The sequence below is a fragment of the Bos grunniens genome, chromosome 10 (assembly GCF_055505025.1).
Source record: "Bos grunniens cultivar Pamir isolate PY7600 chromosome 10, Bosgru_T2T1.0, whole genome shotgun sequence".
Lineage (NCBI taxonomy): Eukaryota > Metazoa > Chordata > Mammalia > Artiodactyla > Bovidae > Bos > Bos grunniens.
Genome location: NC_141174.1, coordinates 24,707,636 through 24,732,336, shown reverse-complemented (window position 1 = coordinate 24,732,336; position 24,701 = coordinate 24,707,636). Strand labels below are relative to the sequence as shown.

The 24,701-nt window shown below is 35.2% G+C and overlaps 1 protein-coding gene across 21 annotated transcripts in view; it reads left to right on the top strand.

Annotated features, from left to right (window-relative positions):
• The window catches only part of GPHN (gephyrin), a 535,403-nt gene that overhangs the window by 119,931 nt on the left and 390,771 nt on the right, over positions 1 to 24,701 (top strand). For all 21 annotated transcript variants that reach the window (XM_086320195.1, XM_086320194.1, XM_086320189.1 and 18 more), the window contains one exon: positions 7,997 to 8,075. In XM_086320195.1, coding sequence (XP_086176321.1) covers positions 7,997 to 8,075 — 79 coding nt within the window. The remainder of the gene's footprint in view (positions 1 to 7,996; positions 8,076 to 24,701) is intronic.

Sequence of the window (24,701 nt, the reverse complement as noted above, 5' to 3'; positions counted from 1 at the left end):
AGAGTTTTGTCCAAATATATGCCCAGATGTGGGATTCCTGGATCATACAGCAACTCTGGCAACTCTGTAGGAGGGCTTCCTCACGCCCTCTCCAGTATTTCTTACATGTAGCCTGTTTAACAATGGCCATTCTGACCAGAGTGAGATGATATATCATTGTAGTTTTGCATTTGCATCTCTCTAATAATTAGTAATATTGAACATCTTTTCATGTGCCTGTTGGCCATCTTATGTCTTTTCTAGAGAAATTTCTATTTAGGTCTTCTGCCCATTTTTTGGTTGGGTTGTTTGTTTTTTAAATATTGAGCTATATGAGCGTATTTAACTTATATGTAGAGTACATCATGAGAAACGCTGGGATGGAGGAAGCACAATCTGGAATCATGATTGCCGGGAGAAATATCAATAACCTCAGATATGCAGATGACACCACCCTTATGGCAGAAAGTGAAGAACTAAAGACCCTCTTGATGATAGTGAAAGAGAAGCATGCAAAAGTTGGCTTAAACTCAGCATTCAGAAAACTAAGATCATGGCATCCGGTCCCATCACTTCATGGGAAGTAGATGGGGAAACAGTGGAAACAGTGTCAGACTTTATTTTTGGGGGCTCCAAAATCACTGCAGATGGTGACTGCAGTCATGCAATTAAAAGACACTTACTCCTTGGAAGGAAAGGTATGACCAACCTAGACAGCATATTAAAAAGCAGAGACATTACTTTGCCAACAAAGGTCCATCTAGTCAAGGCCATGGTTTTTCCAGTGGTCATGTATGGATGTGAGAGTTGGACTATAAAGAAAGCTGAGCGCTGAAGAATTGATGCTTTTGAGCTGTGGTGTTGGAGAAGACTCTTGAGATTGCCTTGGACTGCCAGGAGATCCAACCAGTCCATCCTAAAGGAGATCAGTCCTGGGTGTTCATTGGAAGGACTGATGCTGAAGCTGAAACTCTAATACTTTGGCCACCTGATGCGAAGAACTGACTCATTTGAAAAGACCCTGATGCTGGGAAAGATTGAGGACAGGAAGAGAAGGGAACGACAGAGGATGAGATGGTTGGATGGTGTCACCAACTCGATGGACATAGGTTTGGGTGAACTCCGGTAGTTGGTGATGGACAGCGAGGCCTGGCGTGCTGTGGTTTATGGGATCGCACAGAGTTGGACAGGACTGAGCAACTGAACTGAACTACATGAGCTGTTTGTATTGTATATTTTGGTAATTAAGCCCTTGTGGCCACATTGTTTTTAAATATTTCATAGGTTGTCTTTTCATTTTGTTTATGCTTTCCTTTGCTGTGTAAAAGGATATAAGTTTGATTAGGTCCCATTTGTTTATTTTTGCTTTTATTTCTGTTTCCTTGGGAAACTGACCTAGAAAACATTGGTATGATTTATGTCTAAGAATGTTTTGCCTATGTTCTCTTTTAGGAGTTTTATGGTGTCATATTTTATATTTAAGTCTTTAAGCTATTTTGACTTTATTGTTGTGTACAGTGTGAGGGAATATTGCAACCTTATTGATTTACATGAGGCTGTTCAGCTTTTCTAACATCAACTGTGGTAGAGATTGTCTTTTCTCCATTGTATATTCTTGCCTCCTTTGTCAGGGATTAATTGACAATAGGTGTGAGGGTTTATTTCTAGGCTCTATTCTATTTCATTGATCCATAGTGACAGCTAACTTGTTGTTGAAACCTGGACTTTTAGGGTATTACACTGTGAACTGGGGTTTTATTTAAATCTTCTGTTTTAGCTGGCTTATTCAGATACTACCCAGGCAGGTAAAGGGAGATAAACATTTCTTCTTTATGTCAGACTGCGGTAGAAGTTGGACATGACTGAAGCGACTGAGCAAAGTGCAGGGGTAGAAGTCAGGTTCTCCATTTTACCTCCTTTGATACTCTAGATAGGGCCTCCAAGGCACTGCTGGGTGAGCATGGTATTTCTGGCCCCCCACTGAGTCCTCAGTGATCTCTCATTGCCAGGGATTGGTAGGTGAACATCTATGAGGATGAATGAAGATATTTGGAAGTTTTCCTCAGAATTTGAGTTTCCTTGGAAGGAAAGTTATGACCAACCTAGATAGCATATTCAAAAGCAGAGACATTACTTTGCCGACAAAGGTCCATCTAGTCAAGGCTATGGTTTTTCCAGTAGTCATGTATGGATGTGAGAGTTGGACTGTGAAGAAAGCTGAGCGCCGAAGAATTGATGCTTTTGAACTGTGGTATTGGAGAAGACTCTTGAGAGTCCCATGGACTGCAAGGAGATCTAGCCAGTCCATTCTAAAGGAGACCAGTCCTGGGTGTTCTTTGGAAGGACTGATGCTAAAGCTGAAACTCCAGTACTTTGGCCACCTCATGCGAAGAGTTGACTCATTGGAAAAGACTCTGATGCTAGGAGGGATTGGGGGCAGGAGGAGAAGGGGACGAGAGAGGATGAGATGGCTGGATAACATCACTGACTCAATGGACATGAGTTTGAGTGAACTCCGGGATTTAGTGATGGACAGGGAGGCCTGGCATGCTGTGATTCATGGAGTTGCAAAGAGTCAGACACGACTGAGTGACTGAACTGAACTGAACCCACTAATTTAAAAAGTCAGACAATAATGTCCGTGATTGTGGGCGAAAAGAATCCTTGTACCTTGTTGGTGGAATGTAAAATAGTGCAACTGCTATGGAAAACAATTTTGCAAAAAATTAAATATGAAATGTCCATATAATCCCACAATTCCATTTTTGGGGATATACTGTAAAGAATTGAAAACAGGCATTCAAAGAAATATTTGAACATGCATGCTCATTTAGCCTATTCACAATAACCAAAAGGTAGAAGCAGCTCAATGGCCAACAAAGGATTAATGGATAAACAAAAGTGGTACATACATACAATGGAGTATTATTAAATGTAAAGAAGGATGATTTTTCTCTGTACATGGATGAACCTTGAAAACATTACGCTCAGTGAATGAATCCAGACACAAAAAGGCGTGTATTTTGTGCTTCCATTTGTATGAAATATGTAGGATAATTAAATCCATTGGGACCAAAAAACGGATTGGTGGTTGTCAGGGGTTGGGGAAAGGGAAAGAAGAATGGGAACTTGCTGTTTAATGTGTAATAGGTTTTCTCTTGAGATAATGAAAATGTTTTGGAAATAGAGGTGGAGATGCACAACATTGTACATAAATAAATGTCCCAGAATTGTGCACTTCAAAATTGTTTTTATGTTCTATGACTTTCATCTAAATAACAAAAAATGTACATTAGAGATTTATTTTAAAATGAAACCAAGAATTATGGAGTTAATTTTTCTTATCAGTTATTAATTAAACTATATGATATATTTTCAAAATAAAATAAATTAAGTGTTCATATTTCTTGACATATTTTAAATTACAACATACTGACATTTTTCCACCAAACTTTCACACTGTGATTATAGAAAGTGACATTTTCTTGAAAAATATGTGTGTTCCCAAGACCCAGCTCTTAATTTTGTGGTGTTTATTAGTCATTGGTACAAAAAGCATAATTTTTTTGGTTGGCATATACTGGGGCAAAAATCAACAGAAAAATGTGATGACCAAACTGATTGATTTGCGTATAATGTATTTATGAAAGAAGCACATTCACTAGTTTCTGAAAGTGTACCATGTTCTTATTTATAATTCAGAACCAAAATTTGTTGCACTGTTGAAATATATCTTAAACTTAATACATATATTAGGCGGGTAAAGGTTCAGAATATTTGTTGATAAAGTATTGATGTTTAGATTCTTTATTCTGTTTTTAATTTAAAATTTGGATGTGATATGAACTTTAGAAAATATTTACCTCCTTTAGCAAAACTCTTTTCAATAGCTATCTAACAAGCCTTTGTAGGAGCGAAGGTTTATTCTATTTTAATTAAGTCTTCAAAACTTTCAGGTTCTTGAAGTTTGTAACTAAGCTCTCATATTTTCCAAATTGGGCAACAACTTTATGAGAACAAATGTTTTGATAAAATATATTATTGCTTCAAGTTCAGCTCAACTGGAAACCAACTTTTCTTATCATGTGGCAGCATTTTATTTTTTTCCACTTGGCTCTAATTAGGAAATAATGTAATAATGAGTATTTGTGTTAAAATTAAGAAAAACAGAATTTGTCTCAAATCAACAAAAGTGTCTGTCAAATATGGAAAGAAAATTATATATTGATAAAAATTACTTATCTCATTGTGAAAAAAAGGTGAGGATTATCTTTTTGCATTTAATAAAAAGAATACAAACTTGATTTCAACTTCAGATCCATCCTTTAAATGCATCATTTTATGCATTTATCATTTGCATCAGAGGCAGATTTAGATTTAGAGATCTTATAACTTTGAGCTGTAAGAAAAGGGAATATAAAATCCAAGTAAAATAATAGGTAATGGATCTTTGAAAGGAGCAAGGCAAGTGTTATATTCTTCTTGCTCCTTAAGAAGATTTGAATTGGTTGAGATACATAATGAAACTGTTAAATTAAAATAGGAAATAGTTGCTTAATATTTATGCTAACATATGTTAGCATATGTTATATATGTAACATTTAACATATATATAACATATTTAGCATAATATAGGAAACATTCACTTAATGTTTATCCTAAAATATGAGTAGAGTTTTAGTTCCTCTTTAATTTTAGGATGTATGTTTAATCAAGATGTAGACTCACATTCTAGATTTTTCCCCCAGCATTTTAACTATATTGTTCTATTGTCTTCTCTGTTCTATAGTTTATGTTTGATACTCAGCTGTAAGTTTTATTGTTTTTCCTTAGAAGGTGATGTGTCCTGCTGTTTTTAAGATTTTGTTGTTATCTTTGATTTTCAGCAGTTTGACTGCTAAGTGTGATTTTCTTTCACATTTTCCAGTACAGCCTTGGCTATATTTGCTGGGTCATTGAGTAATGTATTTATATCAGTTTTGGAATATTCTTAACTGTTTTTTCTGAAAATATTGCATCTTCCTCATTCTTCTCTTTTCAGCTATAGTCTCATTGGCTGTTGATTCCAGCATGTCTCATGTTTGTTTTATTTTTTTTTCTTTTTGCTTCAGTTTGGATGTTTTCTGCTGATCTCTTCAAGTTCACTAATCCTGTGTTTTGCTGTGTTGAGTTGGCTATAAAATCCAGCCACAGATTTCTTAATTTCAGATAGTGTATTTCTCAGTTCTAAAATTACTGTTAGATTCTTTTGCGTAGATTTAATTTTCTCTGTTGAAATGTTCTTATTTTCATCTACTGTGACTGTTTTTCTATTTTTTCAACTTATGGTTTTCTTTAGATTTTTCTTCAAGTCCTTGTCTTCGAATTCTGTATCATCTGTGGGTTAACATGTACATTATTTTTTAAACTGGCTATTGGTCACATATTGTGCTCTTTACAGTATTTTGTATCAAATACTGTTTATTATATGATCATAGAAATTGATGTAAATATTACTTTCTGTCAATGTTATATTAGAAAGAAATGATTAAGTGTTAAACCATCTCAAGTCAACCACAAGTTGAACTGGGTGGTTTGAGTGACAGCTTTAGATATATTCAGTCTGCCTCTGGTTTTAAATGTCTTAAGGGCCAGACATATTGTGTTGCAGTCATTTCTCTCTGCTGTGGCTTTGTACTAATGTGCTGTGAGATTGTTGGAGATTTTACTCTGCCATGTGGTTCTTCACCCTTTTGCTCATCTTCCCTCTCAAGGTGGGATGCTTTTGATTGATAGCAAATATATTGAGGGGAGATCGATAGAAATTGTACACTGGGAATTGTACACTGGGCATGGTAGGCACAGTTTGTTGCAGAGTGACGTTAACTTTAACCACCACAGTACTACAGAGAACATTATTTGCCCTATATCCTGTTCTCTTCTCCTTTCCCCAAATCCTCTTATGCAATCCTGCTGCTGCTAAGTCGCTTCAGTCGTGTCGGACTCTGTGCGACCCCAGAGACGGCAGCCCACCAGGCTCCCCTGTCCCTGGGATTCTCCAGGCAAGAACACTGGAGCGGGTTGCAATTTCCTTCTCCAATGCATGAAAGTGAAAAGTGAAAGTGAAGTCACTCAGTCGTGTCCAACTCTTAGTGACCCCATGGACTGTAGCCTACCAGGCTCCTCCATCCATGGGATTTTCCAGGCAAGAGTATTGGAGTGGGGTGCCATTGCCTTCTCATTCTGGCCCTCAGCAAAACTCCCAGAAGAAAATTTTCATGTGTTTTGTGGGTCCCATGGGATTCCCATGAGCTATCAAAAACTATACTCGTTTCTCTTTTTCTTAGTAGTGTCCCTCTCTCTAATTCTTATGTTTAAATGGCAAATCCTTTCAGAAATGAAACAATCAGGGGGCTCAGCTTACCCAGAAACAGATTTCACTTTTCTCCTAGTTTACCTTTTTTTTTTTTTAAATCCAAAGTTCTCTGTTCCCTTTATTTTTTTTTATTTTATTTTATTTTTAAACTTTACATAATTGTATTAGTTTTGCCAAATATCAAATGAATCCATCACAGGTATACATGTGCTCCCCATCCTGAACCCTCTTCCCTCCCCATACCATCCCTCTGGGTCGTCCCAGTGCACTAGCCCCAAGCATCCAGTATCGTGCATTGAACCTGGACTGGCATCTCGTTTCATACATGATATTTTACATGTTTCAATGCCATTCTCCCAAATCTTCCCACCCTCTCCCTCTCCCACAGAGTCCATAAGACTGTTCCATACATCAGTGTCTCTTTTGCTGTCTCGTACACAGGGTTATTGTTATCATCTTTCTAAATTCCATATATATGCGTTAGTATACTGTATTGGTGTTTTTCTTTCTGGCTTACTTCACTCTGTATAATAGGCTCCAGTTTCATCCACCTCATTAGAACTGATTCAAATGAATTCTTTTTAATGGCTGAGTAATACTCCATTGTGTATATGTACCACAGCTTTCTTATCCATTCATCTGCTGATGGACATCTAGGTTGCTTCCGTGTCCTGGCTCTTATAAACAGTGCTGCGATGAACATTGGGGTACACGTGTCTCTTTCCCTTCTGGTTTCCTCAGTGTGTAATATGATTATCTCAATAGATGCAGAGAAAGCCTTTGACAAAATTCAGCACCCATTTATGATAAAAACTCTCCAGAAAGCAGGAATAGAAGGAACATACCTCAACATAATAAAAGCTATATATGACAAACCCACAGCAAACATTATCCTCAATGGTGAAAAATTGAAAGCATTTCCTCTAAAGTCAGGAACAAGACAAGGGTGCCCAGTTTCACCATTACTATTCAACATAGTTTTGGAAGTTTTGGCCACAGCAATCAGAGCAGAAAAAGAAATAAAAGGAATCCAAATTGGAAAAGAAGAAGTAAAACTCTCACTATTTGCAGATGACATGATCCTTCCTCTACATAGAAAACCCTAAAGACTCCACCAGAAAATTACTGGAACTAATCAATGACTATAGTAAAGTTGCAGGATATAAAATCAACACACAGAAATCCCTTGCATTCCTATACACTAATAATGAGAAAACAGAAAGAGAAATTAAGGAAACAATTCCATTCACCATTGCAACGGAAAGAATTAAATACTTAGGAATATATCTATCTATTCCCTTTAAAAATATGCTGTTGGGGCATAGTTTATCATTTTTTTTCTCTAGTTGTTGTGAAAGCAGTGACTTGCTACTAGACTGGTAATTAATTTTGTAAAAGTAAGAATAAAATTTAGAACTATATATTCACTCTTTTATATATTGTATTTATATAAAGTCTGTGTGCTTAGATTATTGGCTTTTTTATTGAATATTAATATTTGCTACTTAATCTACCAGGCCCCCAAATTAATCATTCTTGATGTTTAGAAAAGAAAAGACCTATCCTGATAACCAATTTTAATTTCAAAATTCCTTTTGGATAGTAGTAAATTAACTGAAATGGAAACAAAAATTAATTTTCCTTTCTCCTTTTCCTGTTTAGTGAGTGATAGTTGCTTCAGAAATCTTGCAGAAGATCGCAGTGGGATAAATCTCAAAGATCTCGTACAAGATCCTTCTTTGTGAGTATTTGGTTTTCAGTCTTAAGTATAAATTAAAACTTGGTGTGACTTTTCTCAGAAGAGTTGTAACTCAGCACTAATTTTAGGTTGAGTAATTTCTTCTTTTCTAAAAATTTATGTTACATGTAATGAAGCACATAGAACAGTTTCAACAGAAGTGAAGTTATGGAACGCTTTCTGTGTAGAAATAGAAGAGATTTTAGAAGAAGAGATAATGAGAGTAATGATTGACTTTCAAAGAGTATCTACTAATGTTTGATGATATCTTACCAATGTGGCAGTAGATACTAGGCAGATGATTAGTAGTTTAGTTGCTTGGGAGGCAAGATTGAATTTGTTTACGTTAGTTTTAAACATTTTTGAATAACTTGCAATAATAATTTGTAAGTATAATTTAAAATGTAAAATATTTATAATAATATACTTGAGTATATTGAATATATTTCTGATGTTTTAAATTTGAAAGTTGTATGTAGCACAAGATTTTTGAGGAGTTCAGTAGGTTTCAGTTTTTAATGTTCTTAATCATAAGTCAGTTCCTTTCTTTATCAGCACATATTTCATATCAGAGTATAATATCACTTTCTATTTCATGAATCAACTTTTTTGCACTTATATATTAAACTCCAAATCATACATGCATGCTATCTTTTGTAGGAACATATCCTTCCAGTAAGATCATCTTTTAATAAAAAAAATAATCAATACTAGTTAAGCCGTAGGCAGCAGGGAAAGAAAATCAAGTGCTGGCAGATGCTTTCCTTAATGATATTTAATGCATTCAGTAAAATATATTACAACAAAAAATTGGTCTTCCACATTATGTGTAATCTATATTCATACAAGTTTTACTAGTAATTCATTTAAAATGTGAGGAATAAAATACAAGAGTGTGTTGAACCTGAAGGGTATTGATTTCTTAATGATGGTCCAAGTCATTTTAAAAAATGTAGTTACTAGACAGAATGGTGAAAATGATTGAATATTGAAGTTATTATAATGAACTCATTGTTATAATGAGTTCAGAAATGAGTTTTCAATCCCAACTTTCTAAATTTTTTTCTTTTTAAAACGTTCTCTTTTCTTCATTTAAAAGAATTGTCAGTACTCTTTCTACATGGTTTTTATTGAAATGAAGATTGACAAGTTGTCCTTTGAATTCTATAAGTATTTAATGAAGAATAGAATTATTCTATGTGGATATAAATATTCCTAGTGAATGAATATTGAATAACATGTTCATGAGTATATGGAAAGAAACTTTATAATATCACTGAAAGATTTCATCCACTTGAATGAATAAAATAAATTATTCCATTATTGTATTATTTATAAGGTATATTTTTGGTGCATTGGAATTATATATCTTTTTAATGCAGTCTTTGTGGGAAAAATGTGCTTATATGGATTTCAATGATATCAAAGCTGTGGAGAATTACATTTAAATAATGGATTATAGTAATGAGTTATAGTATTTTGAAATACCTTGGTACTTCTTCCTAGAATGTAGAATAGTATTCATCAGGTAATCTATCACTAAAATATGATTTTAATCTTAGTATTCTAAGAGAAATTTATCTCAGATCACTATTACATTGAGTGGACAAAATAATTCTGAGCCTATGTTTTAAAGTAGTCAGATATCTTAGCTTAACATCATTACCTTAAGTTGGCATTAGTCTCTTGGCATTAGTGTTGAATATAAGAATTCAGTGAGCAAGAATTTGTCTTTGCCCTTAACACTTGGGTTGGGGAAGAACTTTTTTCTTAGTAAGAATTGTCAAAATGTACTATTAGTGACTGATTCATTTTTTAGAAATAGATTTCTTGGTAAAATTCTTTAGGGAAAGTAATGCCTGGTGTGGAAAAATAATTATTTTGGGGGTTGTTATAATGGGAAATATTTTATTCTGAGTTACTATTCTGTAGCAATATTTTATATCTCTTGGGTAAGGATTTTTTTTAAGCCAACTACCTTTTTTTCCCCCCGGCCTAGACTCCCAAACTCTTGACATAATTCATTACTTTGTTCATTAATTACTTTGTTCATTAATTTGTGTGCACTACTATATGGTTCTATGTGAATTGCTTTGGTTGTAACATTAAGTAGGAAATATGTGAAAAATAACTTTTCTGAAAGAACTTTCTCAAAAAATCACTGGCATTTAATGAGTATTCTGCTAGGCTACAGTCCATGGGGTTGCAAAGAGTCGGACACTACTGAGAGACTTCACTTTCTTTCCTGACAAGTGTAAGCGTTGCTAAAATTGTATGTTATTTCAATACATGTTCTAAATAAAAAATACTAATAAAATAAGGTATGTATATTAAATGAATGCTCCGTATGTAAATATGCCTGTCAGATTTGTATTATGCTTCACCTACTTGAGCGCCTGATGAAGAAAGGAGTTGATGTGTGAAGAAAACTGTACTTCAGTCACTAATGCTGTTAGAAAGAAGGAAAAAGTAGATCGAGGAGATCCCAGGCTACTTTGGTCAATGTGACACTCAGAGTGGTATTGTAGAGTGTTTTAATCAGATAAGTGAACAGGTATAAAATATCTGTAAAATCATTGTAGTAAAAGTAATTATTGGGCTTGAGTGAACTGAGTGAGCTATATTGTGTGAACATGATGAAGGAGGGATGGTATGGGAGGAGGAAAAAAATTGAGAAAGTTGTGAATCCTTAAGCAAGACTTTCTGGTTTTGCTACTAACTTTTTATCTGTTGTAATTGAGAGCAGAGTCTGACTTGTAGCAAGATTGTGATGGCGGGAATACCTGAGAAGCTCTCTTTTTTGGGAAGTTACTCTAAGAATATTTGTTTCTAGTGTAGTCCTGTAGGTGTTACATATAAGACCAAGTAGAAGAACCTTTCACTTTTTTGCTAATAATGTGCAAAAATGTTTATTTGAATTATTAATTTATATGCATATTAAATTTTGAAATAATTAACTGTTTTAATATATCTTCTATTTATGATTTTAAATATTTTAAGAATGATTTCTTCTGTTGTATGCATAGTTTGTCAGTTAGAATTGTTTTATAAGACTTCTTGTTTTAGTTGTGGTCTTCAATGGCACACTGAAAAATGTCAAATTTAGCTTGATGTCATCACCCTATTAGAAAGATATCTGGGCTACAGTCCGTAAGATCACAAAGAGTTGGACATGACCAAAGCAACTTAGCATACCCACACATATCACCACATTAGAAACATATCTAATATGATATATAATTTTCATACATAAAAGGAATTATTCTTAGCATGATACAATTAATTTTTATTCTCTTTAAGTGGAGGGTTATATGCTATTTAAATCATACAAATTCATTTATACTTTTTCTTGTTATCTATGCAGGACAGCTGACTACTATATGGAAAAGAGATACTTTATATAACATACTTTTAAGTTATATCAGTTGTGTTCTCAATAGTTAAAATTCTCAAAAATGCTTTCAAGTTTCCATTGTTTGGTGAAGATGAAAGATAAAACATACTACCATATTTATGCTTTAAAGTTGTTTTTGCTTACTTATAAACCATTTAGCAGAGATAATTATTTGAACTCAGATTCATTTTATAGAAATTATTAAAAGCTGTTTAATAATCAAGAGAGGAAATATAAAAATGAAAAAGACCAATAGAAATTGAACACTTAATTTTACTATTCATTGTGTTGATGCTAATTGTGTGTGTGTGTAGTTGGTTATAGATGGATATGTCTTGTTTAATTTGCAAAAACTCTTAAAAATTTACATCCGTTGTATATATGTGATATGTAAATCAGTTAGAGGAAGAACTGTTTAATTCATAAAAGAATTGGCCATCTCCGAATATTAGAAATATAATTCATAATGTAGGATATTAGTATTTTTTTTCATAGAGCAAATAGGGGAAGAATTTTGCAAAACATGACAATTATGCCAGTCTTTGTTATTTTTCTTTCTGTTGCTCAGAATATGTTTTCAGTTGTTCCAGTGATGTCAAGATTTTGAAAAGATTTTTCTGAGTTTACAGACTCTTGTGATTTTTAAGAAAGGATGATTCAGTGAAATAGGAGAGATCTTAATTATAAATTCTGGATAAATTGTATTATGGATGAGGAATACTTCTTGTCAATATTCTTGGTATTTTTTTTAATTGTAAAATAAACATCACATGAAATTTACTGTCTTAACCAATTTTAAGTGTACAGTTCAGTCATGTTAAGGATATACACACCGTTGCAAGCTCTCCTAGTTTTTCATCTTGGAGAACTGTAACAAAAACTCATAAAACATTAACTCCCTATTTTCCTCTCTCCCCAGCCTCTGGCAACCACAGTTCTTTTTGTTTCAATGGTTTTGGAATACTGTAGGACTCTTATAAGTGGCATCATACAATATTTGTCTTTTTGTGACTTTTGTCTTTTAGTTAGCACAGTTGTCTCAAGTGAGTTCTATCATGTGTCAGAATCTCTTTCTTTTTTAAGGTTGAATAATATACCATTATGTGTGTGTGTGTGTGTGTGTGTGTGTGTGTATATGTGTATATATATATATATATATATAAAAAACACAGTTTGTTTACTTATTCATACATTGAGGGGCACTGAGTTGCTTCTTCCTGTTAACTGTTGTGAATAATGCTGCTCTGAACATGAGTATGCAAATACCTCCTTGAGCCACTGATTTCAATTCTTTTGTATATATACCCAGAAGTGGAATTGCTATATCATACAGTAATTCTGTTTTTAGGGTTTTGAAGAACTGCTATAGTGTTTTCTGTAGTGACTGCAACAACTTATATTCCCTCCAGGAGTGCATATGTATTCCAGTTTCTCCAATTCCTCATCAATACATAATTTTCTGGGTTTTTTTTTTTTTTTTCATTTTTTAACATAATAGCCGCCTTAATGGGTGTGAGAGAGATGTTCTTAGTATTTTTAATTGAACTTCACTTCTTTTGTCTTTAAATAATTTTGATGCAGATAATCTAGAGGGTAAAGAAAAATAAAAGGCACTCTCTATGATTATTACTATGATTATTATGATACTTGGTACCTTGTGAAGTAAACTGTGTTGCTTATTAGTGAAATAGAAATTCTTTTCACTGTCATTACAAAGATTATAAAGTACAAATACATCCAGGGTAATTTTGTAACAATAGCATTTTCCTCAATTAATCTTTCATGTAGTATATTGTATTACTTGTCTTGTATTACTACTGCTCTTGTTATACATAATCTGTAAAGGATTGCTTTTGCGTAAAATTTTTTTTCTTGTTTAATTAGAAGTTTCCAAATTGGAAGTGCCGCATACTAATTAAATAATAACAAAACCCTTCTAGCCGAAATGTATTTTGATAGTACAAATCATTAGCATTTGATGACAGCATTTAATGTTTAAGAACAAAGATAAAATTCTGCAAAATAGTATTGTATCTAGTTGTAAATTTTTTAGATGTAAAAATTTTATTTACATATATATGCTTCTTTAGAAATCATAGCACCTTTGGAAGCTGTTCTCGTCATAGTTCTGAAACACAGCCTCATCCCCTTGAGTATACTTATCTTCACACTACAGTCTGATTGAATGATATTTTGGTCCCTTGGATCATAACATTAAATATGAAGGAAAGGCAGGATTGCCGTCTGGAAAGCAATCATATCTAAATATAGCCTGTACTTATCTGCTGGTGTTAAGACAGGTTGCTATGGTGAATTGAATTTCTTAAAAATGCCAGTCAGCAGAGGGTAAACAGTGGTTTTTGAACTGGTTATTTTCCATTGAGCTGTACATTCTTGTACTACAGGTAGATGATTTTAGTTAATTTTTTTTATGGCCTGTTTTTTAAATTTCAATTTTAGAGTATCTTGGAGACCTTTAATAATTATTAATCAAAACTGAAGAGTTTTTATATTGCTATCCTTTTTTTCTGAAGATAAATTTCCTTTGATATAGGAATGATTTTTCCAATGACAACATTTTAAGCATTATTGATTATTCATTTTGCTCTGCTGCCAGTAGTTCTGCTAAATCTGACAGACACCAAAGCTGTCTTGTCTATAATAATATATCTAATTGAAAGTTTTTATCCTTTTTAACCAGGTTCCTTGTGGATTATATGATTATTGTACTATAAAGTGCATTTTTGGACAATATAGCTTAATCTAGGCTGGTGCTTGGTATTATGTACTCTATGTCAAAACTGCAAAGACTTTGGATTTTATCTACTTTTAGAAGACTTTCTCTCATTTCCATCATCCCATACATTTCTAAGAATGTATGTGGCAGATTTTGTGGGCTCATTTCTAAAGAATTTGTTTTAATCAAAGCGTTAGTATATGTTCATTTTACATTGTTCTTAAAATTAAGGAACATCTGATCGAAGATGGATAATATCTATGTTTCTGCTTGAGGCATATAGATGACCTATCAGTGTTAGAATTTCTTAATGAAATAAATAACATTGTTTAATTACTTGATTGTTTGATTTTCAAAGTATATACATGTAAGTCAACTAGCTTAAAAAGTTAGTTTGTGATTTATTGGCATATGTGCTGCTACTGCTAAGTCGCTTCAGTTGTGTCCGACTCTGTGCGACCCCATAGACGGCAGCTCACCAGGCTCCCCCGTCCCTGGGATTCTCCAGGCAAGAACACTGGAGTGGGTTGCCATTTCCTTCTCCAATATTGGCATATGTAATTAAAGAGTATTTCTCATGGAATCAAGAAAGAGCTTCAGAAACCAGGGCAAGAGTGGGAACCTCAGTGAATAGATTTAGGGCATTTTTGCAACTGGGTTTGTTTCTCTCACCTTCTGTCATCAACTCTCTTGAGTTTTTTCTTGACTTTAGTCTCACTTATGACAATTGGGCTTTCTCCATGAAACTGATGACATTGTTGCTAACTTACTCTAATTCCATCCTTATAACTCCATGGTCTGTCTTCATTTCCACTCTAAAACATAAAATTTCATGGAATAATTCTGTGATTTTGTTAATCTGGTCATGTGCCCAAACCTCATCCAAGCACTGTGGCTAGAAGGAAATGGCAACCCACTCCAGTATTCTTGCCTGGAGAATCCCAGGGACAGGGGAGCCTGGTGGGCTGCCGTCTGTGGGGTCACACAGAGTTGGACACGACTGAATTGACTTAGCATGTATGCATGCATTCATTGGAGAAGGAAATGGCAAGCCACTCCAGTATTCTTGCCTGGAGAATCCCAGGGACAGAGAAGCCTGGTGGGCTGCTGTCTGTGGGGTCACAGAGTCAGACATGACTGATGCGACTTAGCAGCAGCAGAGAGGTAGACTATTTTGATTGACCTGTCATGGATAGATACCTATGGTCAGAATGGTGGGGTCCTCTGTGAGAGAGAAGATAGTCCCAGAAAAAGAGTGATCAAACTAAGAGATGACTACTGTATTGATTCTCAGCTGTTAATTTAAGGACAAATTTATACATCATCAAGAATTATTATTTTAAAATAGAACAGTTTGCTTGCCTACACATACCATCTCAATTAGATAGGTATTGGCAGTAATAGCTATAATAAGGACTGCCTAGTTTAATTAATTGACTTTAGTTGCTCCCTGCCTCCTGAGAAATCTGTATGCAGGTCAAGAAGCAACAGTTAGAACTAGACATGGAACAAAAGACTGTTTCCAAATTGGGAAAGGAATACGTGAAGGCTGTATATTGTCACCCTGCTTATTTAACTTATATGCAGAGTACATCGTGAGAAATGCTGGGCTGGATGAAGCACAAGCTGGAATCAAGATCGCCGGGAGGAATATCAATAACCTCAGATACACAGATGACACCACCATTATGGCAGAAAGTGAATAACTAAAGAACCTCTTGATGAAAGTGAAAGAGGAGAGTGAAAAAGATGGCTTAAAACTCAACATTCAGAAAACTAAGATCTTGGCATCTGGTCCCATTACTTCATGGCAAATAGTTGGGGAAACAATGGAAACAGAGACAGACTTTATATTTTGGGCTCCAGAATCACTTCAGATGATGACTGCCATGAAATTAAAAGATGCTTGCTCCTTGGAAGAAAAGCTGTGACCAACCTAGACAACATATTAAAAAGCAGAGACATCACTTTGTCAACAAAGGTCCGTCTAGTCAAAGCTATGGTTCCTCCAGTAGTCATGTATGGATGTGAGAGTTGGACTATAAAGCTGAGTGCTGAAGAATTGATGCTTTTGAACTGTGGTGTTGGAGAAGATACTTGAGAGTCCCTTGGACAGCAAGGAGATCCAGTCAGTCAATCCTAAAGGAAATCAGTCCTGAATATTCACTGGAGGACTGATGTTGAAGCTAAAACTCCAATACTTTGGCCACCTGATGTGAAGAACTGACTCGTTGGAAAAGACCTTGATACTGAGAAAGATTGAAGGCGGAAAGAGAAGGGGCTGACAGAGGATGAGATGGTTGGATGGTATCACCGACTCCATGGACATGAGTTTGAGTAAGCTCTGGGAGTTGGTGTTGGACAGGGAAGCCTGGCGTGCTGCAGTCCATGGGGTCGCAAAGAGTCGGACATGACTGAGTGACTGAACTGACACATACCATCTCAATTAGATAGGTATTGGCGGTAATACCAATAATAAGGACTGCCTAGTTCAATTAATTGATGTTAGTTGCTCCCTACTTCTTAATATTATTGCCTGCTTATGTAGTACACACACAAAAATGTGAAATGACTCAGGTGAATTTATTGCTTTAATTACAGCTGATTAGACAGCAGGTGGAATAACAGCACATTAATAACAGACATTATTTCTGTCTTTCCATGCTTCCTTCTTAAAAAGAGAAACTATTGCTGTCCATTAAAAAGGGGAAAGAAAAAAAGGGGATGAGGAAGGGAAAAAGAGTCAAATATTCTCATTCCCCATTCCATTATGATACCTTAATAGAGGAATATTATTATAGAGGCATATGAAAGTTTAACGAAAGCACTGACAGAGATGATTTAAAAAGAGATGATCCTTGAAAAGAAGCTTTTATTAAGAAAAAAGAGAAGTAGAAGAAGTAAAGGAGGAAGGGAGTGAGGGAGGCGAGAAGGAATAACAGAGAGAGGAGAGACTGATTGATTATGAGAATGAATAGAAATTCGAGGGTATGCTTTGCTTTTTAGAAACTCAGTTTGGCTGAAGATGAATCAGAGTCTAAGAGATTAAAACTAGTCATTAAAACAGTGTTTTTATATCCATGTATTTTATTTATCAAGAACACAATGATACATGCGACACTGATGGTCAAAGTGAAAAAAACCCAAATGATTACATTGTCTACTTATAATAGCTTTAATTTGCTGTGTAACCACAAATTACCACAGAGTTTTTTTTAAAACAACACATATTTATTATTCACAGTTTGCATCAGTCAGGATTTTGGGTACAGTTTAACTGGATTTTCTTCTCAGGATCTCCCAAGAGTCTTATGTGTTAGCTGGTTGCATTTTGATCTAGAGGCTTGACTGGTGAGGGTGCACAAACCTAATTCAGGTTGTTGCCAGAGTTCATAACCTCATGTTTTACGACTGGATATCCTGATTTTTGCTCGTTGTTGGCTAGTTTGCGTCTACAGCTTCAATCATCTTAGCATCTATTACCTGCACTACTTTTGAAATTTTGTTTTCATATGACAGTCACACTTAATTAGTTTAGCTCTGTCAATTTAGGGATGTAAAAACTAGAGCTCAACTAAGTTGTAATTGATCTAAGGTCCTAAAATTACATAGATAGGGCTTCCTGACAACCAGGCATTGCATTCTTTCTACTTCTAGCCTTAGTTTTGACTTTCTTGGTTTTGTTATCACATTTTTAAAAATCTTTTCTCTAGTTTTATTGAGATATTATTGCCATTCAGCTCTCTGTAAGTTTAAGATCTACAGCATAATGGCTTCACTGAACTTGGCTTCAGTTTGTGTTCCTAAGTTTATTAAAAATATGATGGACTAACATCTTAGCACTGGTCTTCTAGGAACCGACATTAAAATGTTTGAAAATATTTTAAAATTTATGGCCTGTAGGTATTTGATTTTTGATCATTTAAGTCTTCTCTCACCATGAGCTTTTATATATTTTTTTCTCAATGTTTGTTAGGAAGAGGAGGAAAAGAATTTTTGTGTTTGGTTTATGTTGATATCTGAAATATGAGACTGTGAAGACTCATGAGATTGAAAGTGAGATTTAACACCTGCAAAGGAAAAGCCTTAATGAAATAATGACAGTTTAGTCCTGTATATGAACTCCTCTCTGGGTTTTTCAGTGGAAGATTGTTGCCTATGGGTTGGGAAGACAAACCGGCAGGTAAAGAAGCTTCCTAATCAGAAATCTGCATAAGTATTCTTCCCTAATGAGTTTCCTAGGAAAAGCTTGCTTGTGACTCAGCCCAATTTAGGAAGAAAATAACAAGAGATAGGGGAGACCTATTTGTTTCTAGATGTTTTACGAGTTCAAGCTTTTAAAATACTGTTTTTTGAGAGATTATGGGGAGTTATTATGGGGAATTAAATTACCTCTATCCACATGGGAAAATGTCCTTAATACTAGACTATTGGATAGCAGTTTTAAGGAGACCAGCCCTTGCTACTCCTTTCTAGTCCTCCCTGGTCATTGTGGTAAATAACTATCCTAGTCTTCTTTAACCCTCTGAGAAAAATTAAATGAAAATTTAGAAGGAAGCCTAAATTTTAAATTTAGGGTAATCTATTTAGGTGGGAAGGCTAATTGAGCTGATTGAACTTGGGTTTTTTTCCTTCCTGGAGCCCTCTATGGTCTCCCATGTGCTCTTCCTATATGTTGCCTAAACTCCTGTCATAGATTTTTGTACTATATTATCATTGTCTGTGTATGTACTGTGTATTTCAGAATAGATTATAACTTTCTTAAGGCCAGAGTCTGTTCATGTTTAATTGCTGCCACCTACCATAGTAGACCCAGCCAGATATATTTCTTAAATAGATAAATGAATGTGTGATTTAGTGACTAAGCTGAAGAATGGGTGATAGAAAGAGTAAAAGAGTAACAGACTGAATGTGCAGTGAACACACATTGGCAAAACCTACTTTCCTCCCATTTTTCAGGCAGTTCTGATATCAACAGTCAGCCCTTTTTTGGTGTTCAATATGAAAGCTTATTTTCTGGTGACCTATTAATAGCTATGTTTAAACTTTGACCAATATTGGTTCCTTCTTCAGCTTCAGTATCTTTCTAAGTATGTGTTAGATAACGAGAAACCTAACTTCATGAGCAAAAGGATATGATGACCTTGCTAATCCCCATGGTTTTGATTTATAAGGTACTTGCTCTTCAGAATACTGAAAAGATACAGCCAAGAAAGGCTTCCATTCTTGATGAAATTGAGGAAGATCCCTGAAATCATTTTCAAAATTGAACCTATTTTTTGAAGTTCACTTTGAAGACAACTCTGATAGCATAATGTTGTAGAGGAAAAAAAATATTTTGAGTAATTCAGTCTAACTTTTAAATTGTTTATTTAAAAGACAATAATTTTAAAAGTAAGTTGTTCTTGTTTATGGTGTTAGAAAATATTCTACTTTCATTCTTTCACATGTAGCTTCTGGTTTTCTCAGCATCTCTTATTGAAGAGGCTATCTTTTCTCCATTTTATATTCTTGCCTCCTTTGTCAAAGATAAGACGCCCATAGGTGCATGGGTTTATCTCTGGGCTTTTGTCTTTTTTTGTTGGTCTATATTACTGTTTTAGTGCCAATACCATACTGTTTTGATGACTATAGTTTTGTAGTATAGTCTGAAGTCAAGAAAGTTGATTCCTCTGGCTCCATTCTTCTTTTTTTCAAGATTGCTTTGGCTAGTTGGGGTCCTTTGTGTTTTCATACAAATTGTGAAAAAATTTTTCTAGTTCTATGAAAAATATCATTGGTAGTTTGATAGGGATCTCATTGAATCTGTAGATTGCTTTGTGTAGTATAGTCATTTTCACAATATTGATTCTTCCAATACAAAAACATGGTATAGCTTTCCATCTGTTTGTGTCCTCTTTAATTTCTTTCGTCAGTGTCTTATAGTTTTGAGCACAGAAGTCATTTGTCTCTTTAAGTAGGTTTATCCATAGGTGTTTTATTCTTTTTGTTGCAGTGGTGAATGGGATTGTTTCCTTCACTTCTCTTCCTGATTTTTCACTGTTATTGAATAGGAATGCAAGGAATAGTGAATAGAAATGCAAGGGATTTAAATGTAAGGACAGAAACTGTAACACTCTTAGAGGAAAACATAGGCAGTACACTCTGACATATTTTGCAGTAAGATCCTCTTTGACCCACCTCCTAGAGTAATGGAAATAAAAACAAAAGTAAACAAATGGGGCTTAATTAAACTTAAAAGCCTTTGTACAGCAAAGGAAGCAATAAATAAGCTTAAAAGACAACCCTTAGAATGGGAGAAATTAATTGCAAACAAAACAACTGACAAAGGATTAATCTCTAAAATATACAGGCAGCTCATGTAGCTCAATACCAAAAAACCAAACAACAGAATCAAAAAATGAGTGGAAGACCTAAACAGACATTTCTCTGAAGAAGACATACAGATGACCAACAAAGAGTTGAAAAGATGCTCAACATTACTCATTATTAGAGAAATGCAAGTCAAAACTACAATGAGGTATCACTGGTCAGAATAGCTATCATTAAAAAATCTACAAATAATAAATGCTGGAGAGGATATGGGAAAAGGGAACCCTCTTGCACTGTTGGCAGTAATGTAAATTGATACAGGCACTATGGAGAACAGTATGGAGATTCCTTAAAAAACTAGGAATAAAACTACCATTTGACCCAACAATCTCACTACTGGGCAGATACCCGGAGCAAACCATAATGTGTTTGTCTCAGCACTTTTTACAATAGCAAGGACATGGAAGCAATTTACATGTCTATCAACAGATGAATGGATACAGAAATTGTGGTATATATATACAGTGGAACATTACTCAACTATAAAAAATAATGCATTTGGGTCAATCTTGATGAGGTGGATGAACCTGGAGCCTATTGTATAGAGTGAAGTAAGTCAGAGAGAGAAAGACAAATATTGTATATTAATGCATAGATCTGATAGAGTCCCTGAAGAACTATGGACGGAGGTTTGTGATATTGTACAGAAGGCAGTGATCAAGACCTGCCCCCAGGAAAAAGAAATGCAAAAAGGCAAAATGGTTGTCTGAGGAGGCCTTACAAATAGCTTAGAAAAGAAGAGAAGCAAAAGGCAAAGGAGAAAAGGAAAGATATACCCATCTGAATGCGAGTTCCAGAGAATAGCAAGGAGAGATAAGAAAGCCTTCCTCAGTAATCAGTGCAAAGAAATAGAGAAAAACAATAGAAAGGGAAAGACCAGAGATCTCTTCAAGAAAATTAGAGATACCAAGGGAATCTTGGGATAGCATCAAGCAAAGATGGGCACAATAAAGGACAGAAATGGTATGGACCTAACAGAAGAAGAAGATACTAAGAAAAGGTGGCAAGAATACACAGAAGAACTATACAAAAAAGATCTTCATGACTCAGATACAGTGGTATGATCACTCACCTAGAGCCAGACATCCTGGAAAGTGAAGTCAAGTGGGCCTTAGGAAACATCACTATGGACAAAGCTAGTGGAGTTGGTGGAATTCCAGTTGAGCTATTTCAAATCCTGGAAGATGATGCTGTGAAAGGGGTGCACTCAATATGCCAGCAAATTTGGAAAACTCAACAGTGGCCACAAGACCGGAAAAGGTCAGTTTTCATTCCAGTTCCAAAGAAAGGCAATGCCAAGAACGTTCAAACTACCGAACAATTGCACTCATCTCACACGCTAGCAAAGTAATGCTCATAATTCTCCAAGCCAGGTTTCAATAGTACATGAGCCATGTACTTCCAGATGTTCAAACTGGATTTAGAAAAGGCAGAGGAATTAGAGATCAAATTGTCAACATCCATTGTATCATCGAAAAAGCAAGAGAGTTCCAGAAAAAAACTTTATTGACTATGCCAAAACCTTTGACTGTTTGGATCACAATAAACCGTGGGAAATTATTCAAGAGATGGCAATACCAGACCACCTTACCTGCCTCCTGAGATATCATTATGCAGGTCAAGAAGCAACAGTTAGAAGTGGACATGGAACATCGGACTGGTTCCAAATCAGGAAAGGAGTACATTAAGGCTGTATATTGTCACCCTGCTTCTTTAACTTATATGCAGACTACATCATGCGAAACGCTGGGCTGGATGAAGCACAAGCTGGAATCAAGATTGCTGGGAGAAATATCAATAATCTCAGATATGCAGATGACACCACCCTTATGGCAGAAAGTGAAGAACTAAAGAGCCTCTTGATGAAAGTGAAAGAGGAGAGTGAAAAAGTTGGCTTAAAACTCAACATTCAGAAAACTAAGATCATGGCATCTGTTCCCATCACTTCATGGCAAATAGATGGAGAAACAAGGAAACAGTGAGAAACTATTTTCTTGGGCTCCAAAATCACTGCAGATGGTGATTGCAGCCATGAAATTAAGAGACACTTGATCCTTGGAAGGAAAAGCTATGACCAACCTAGACAGCATATTCAAAAGCAGAGACATTACTTTGCCAACAAAGGTCTGTTTTATCAAAGCTATGATTTTTCCAGTGGTCATGTATGGATGTGAGAGTTGGACTGTGAAGAAAGCTGAGCACCGAGGAATTGATGCTTTTGAACTGTGGTGCTGGAGAAGACTCTTGAGAGTCCCTTGGACTGCAGGAGATCCAATCCCTCCATCCTAAAGGAAATCAGTCCTGAATATTCATTGAAAGGACTGATATGAACCTGACACTCCCATACTTTGGCCCCCTGATTCAAAGAACTGACTCATTTGAAAAGACCCTGATGCTGGGAAAGATTGAAGGCGGGAGGAGAAGGGGACGACAGAGGATGAGATGGTTGGATGGCATCACCGACTCAATGGACATGAGTTTGAGCAAGCTCTGGGAGTTTTTGATGGACAGGGAGGTGTGGCATGCAGCAGTTCATGGGGTAGGAAAGAATTGGACCTGACTGAGCAACTGAACTGAACTGAATGCCATGTATTTTACATATGTTCTTTTTGAACTGTAGGGGGTCTTTCCAGAAATATTCTTTTTTTATGTCAACCATTCTTCTAGTCTTTATTGACCTTGTTACAGTATTGCTTCTGTTTTATGTTTTGCTTTTTTGGCCATGAGGCATATGGGATCTTAGCCCCCTGTCCAGGGATGGAGCCCACATCCACTCCTTGCATTGTGAAGTAAAGTCTTAACCACTGGTCTGTCAGGGAAGTCCCTTGCAGAAGTAATTTTTAACTGAGAGAATATGTACTCAAAGTACATTTTGAAGTGTTAATATCATAATTGAATTCTTTATAAAATTTTCAGTTTTTCCTGTAGTCATCTTAGAAGGGTCATAAAGTCAATTCTTGGAATATAGTATTTCATTCAGTCTTATGCCAGTTTGGTTTGATATGATTACAGCAGTCAAGTTCTGGACTATCTGTCCAATTTGTTAGTGAATTGGGGTCAAATAGGTGTCAGTTTACTTGTAGGCTAAACACTGATTTATCATTCCTTGAGAGTCCCTTGGACTGCAAGGAGATCCAACCAGTCCATCCTAAAGGAAATCAGTCCTGGGTGTTCATTGGAAAGACTGATGCTGAAGCTGAAACTCCAGTACTTTGGCCACCTCATGCAAAGAGTTGACTCATTGGAAAAGACCCTGATGCTGGGAGGGATTGGGGCTAGGAGGAGAAGGGGACAACAGAGGATGAGATGGCTGGATGGCATCACCGACTCGATGGACATGAGTTTGGGTGAACTCCGGGAGTTGGTGCTGGACAGGGAGGCCTGGCGTCCTGCGATTCATGGGGTCGCAAGGAGTCGGACACGCCTGAGCAACTGAACTGAACTGAATAGTCTCATGTTTGAGAGAGATGAGAAACATTAAAACAAAGCAATATATGTTTTGAAATAATTATTGGCCAACAATTTGAACTTTATATTGGTGGATCCATACAAACTAATTCTACTGAAAAATTAGTTTCAGAAATAAACCACGTTTTAAAAAATAACAATGAGTCATGTACTTTAATGTGACAGTTCAAAATTTTATTTATTGTGATTATCATAACATAATAAAAAGTGACAGAATCAGAATATTTTATGTATATCCACATGCTTTTAGCATTTTTTAAAGCTATATCAATCTCTAATATTGTCACCAATATTTTATTTAAAAGTGTAATCTTCTTTGTTTAACTTTTTAAGTGGATTTCCTATAATCTTCCATGGGAAGTTTTGCAATGTTTATTTTAGCTCGAGTAATTATACAGGTGTTATGTTTTGTTACTTCATTCCAAATTCCTTCAGTTGACAAATATTTTTAGGACATTAAACTCCTTAAAATACCTTCTATCTGTGATTCTTTGTACAGTTTAACAATAGTAAGATGTTGCAAAATTGTAGACTTTCTCAGTTTTACTCAATTCTGTATAAAATGTGAATATATTAATTTCATTTGAAAATGAGAGCTCCATCAAAGACTCTTCTCACAACTATAAAATTTAAAATTAAATCTTTTATCCTCTCTAGG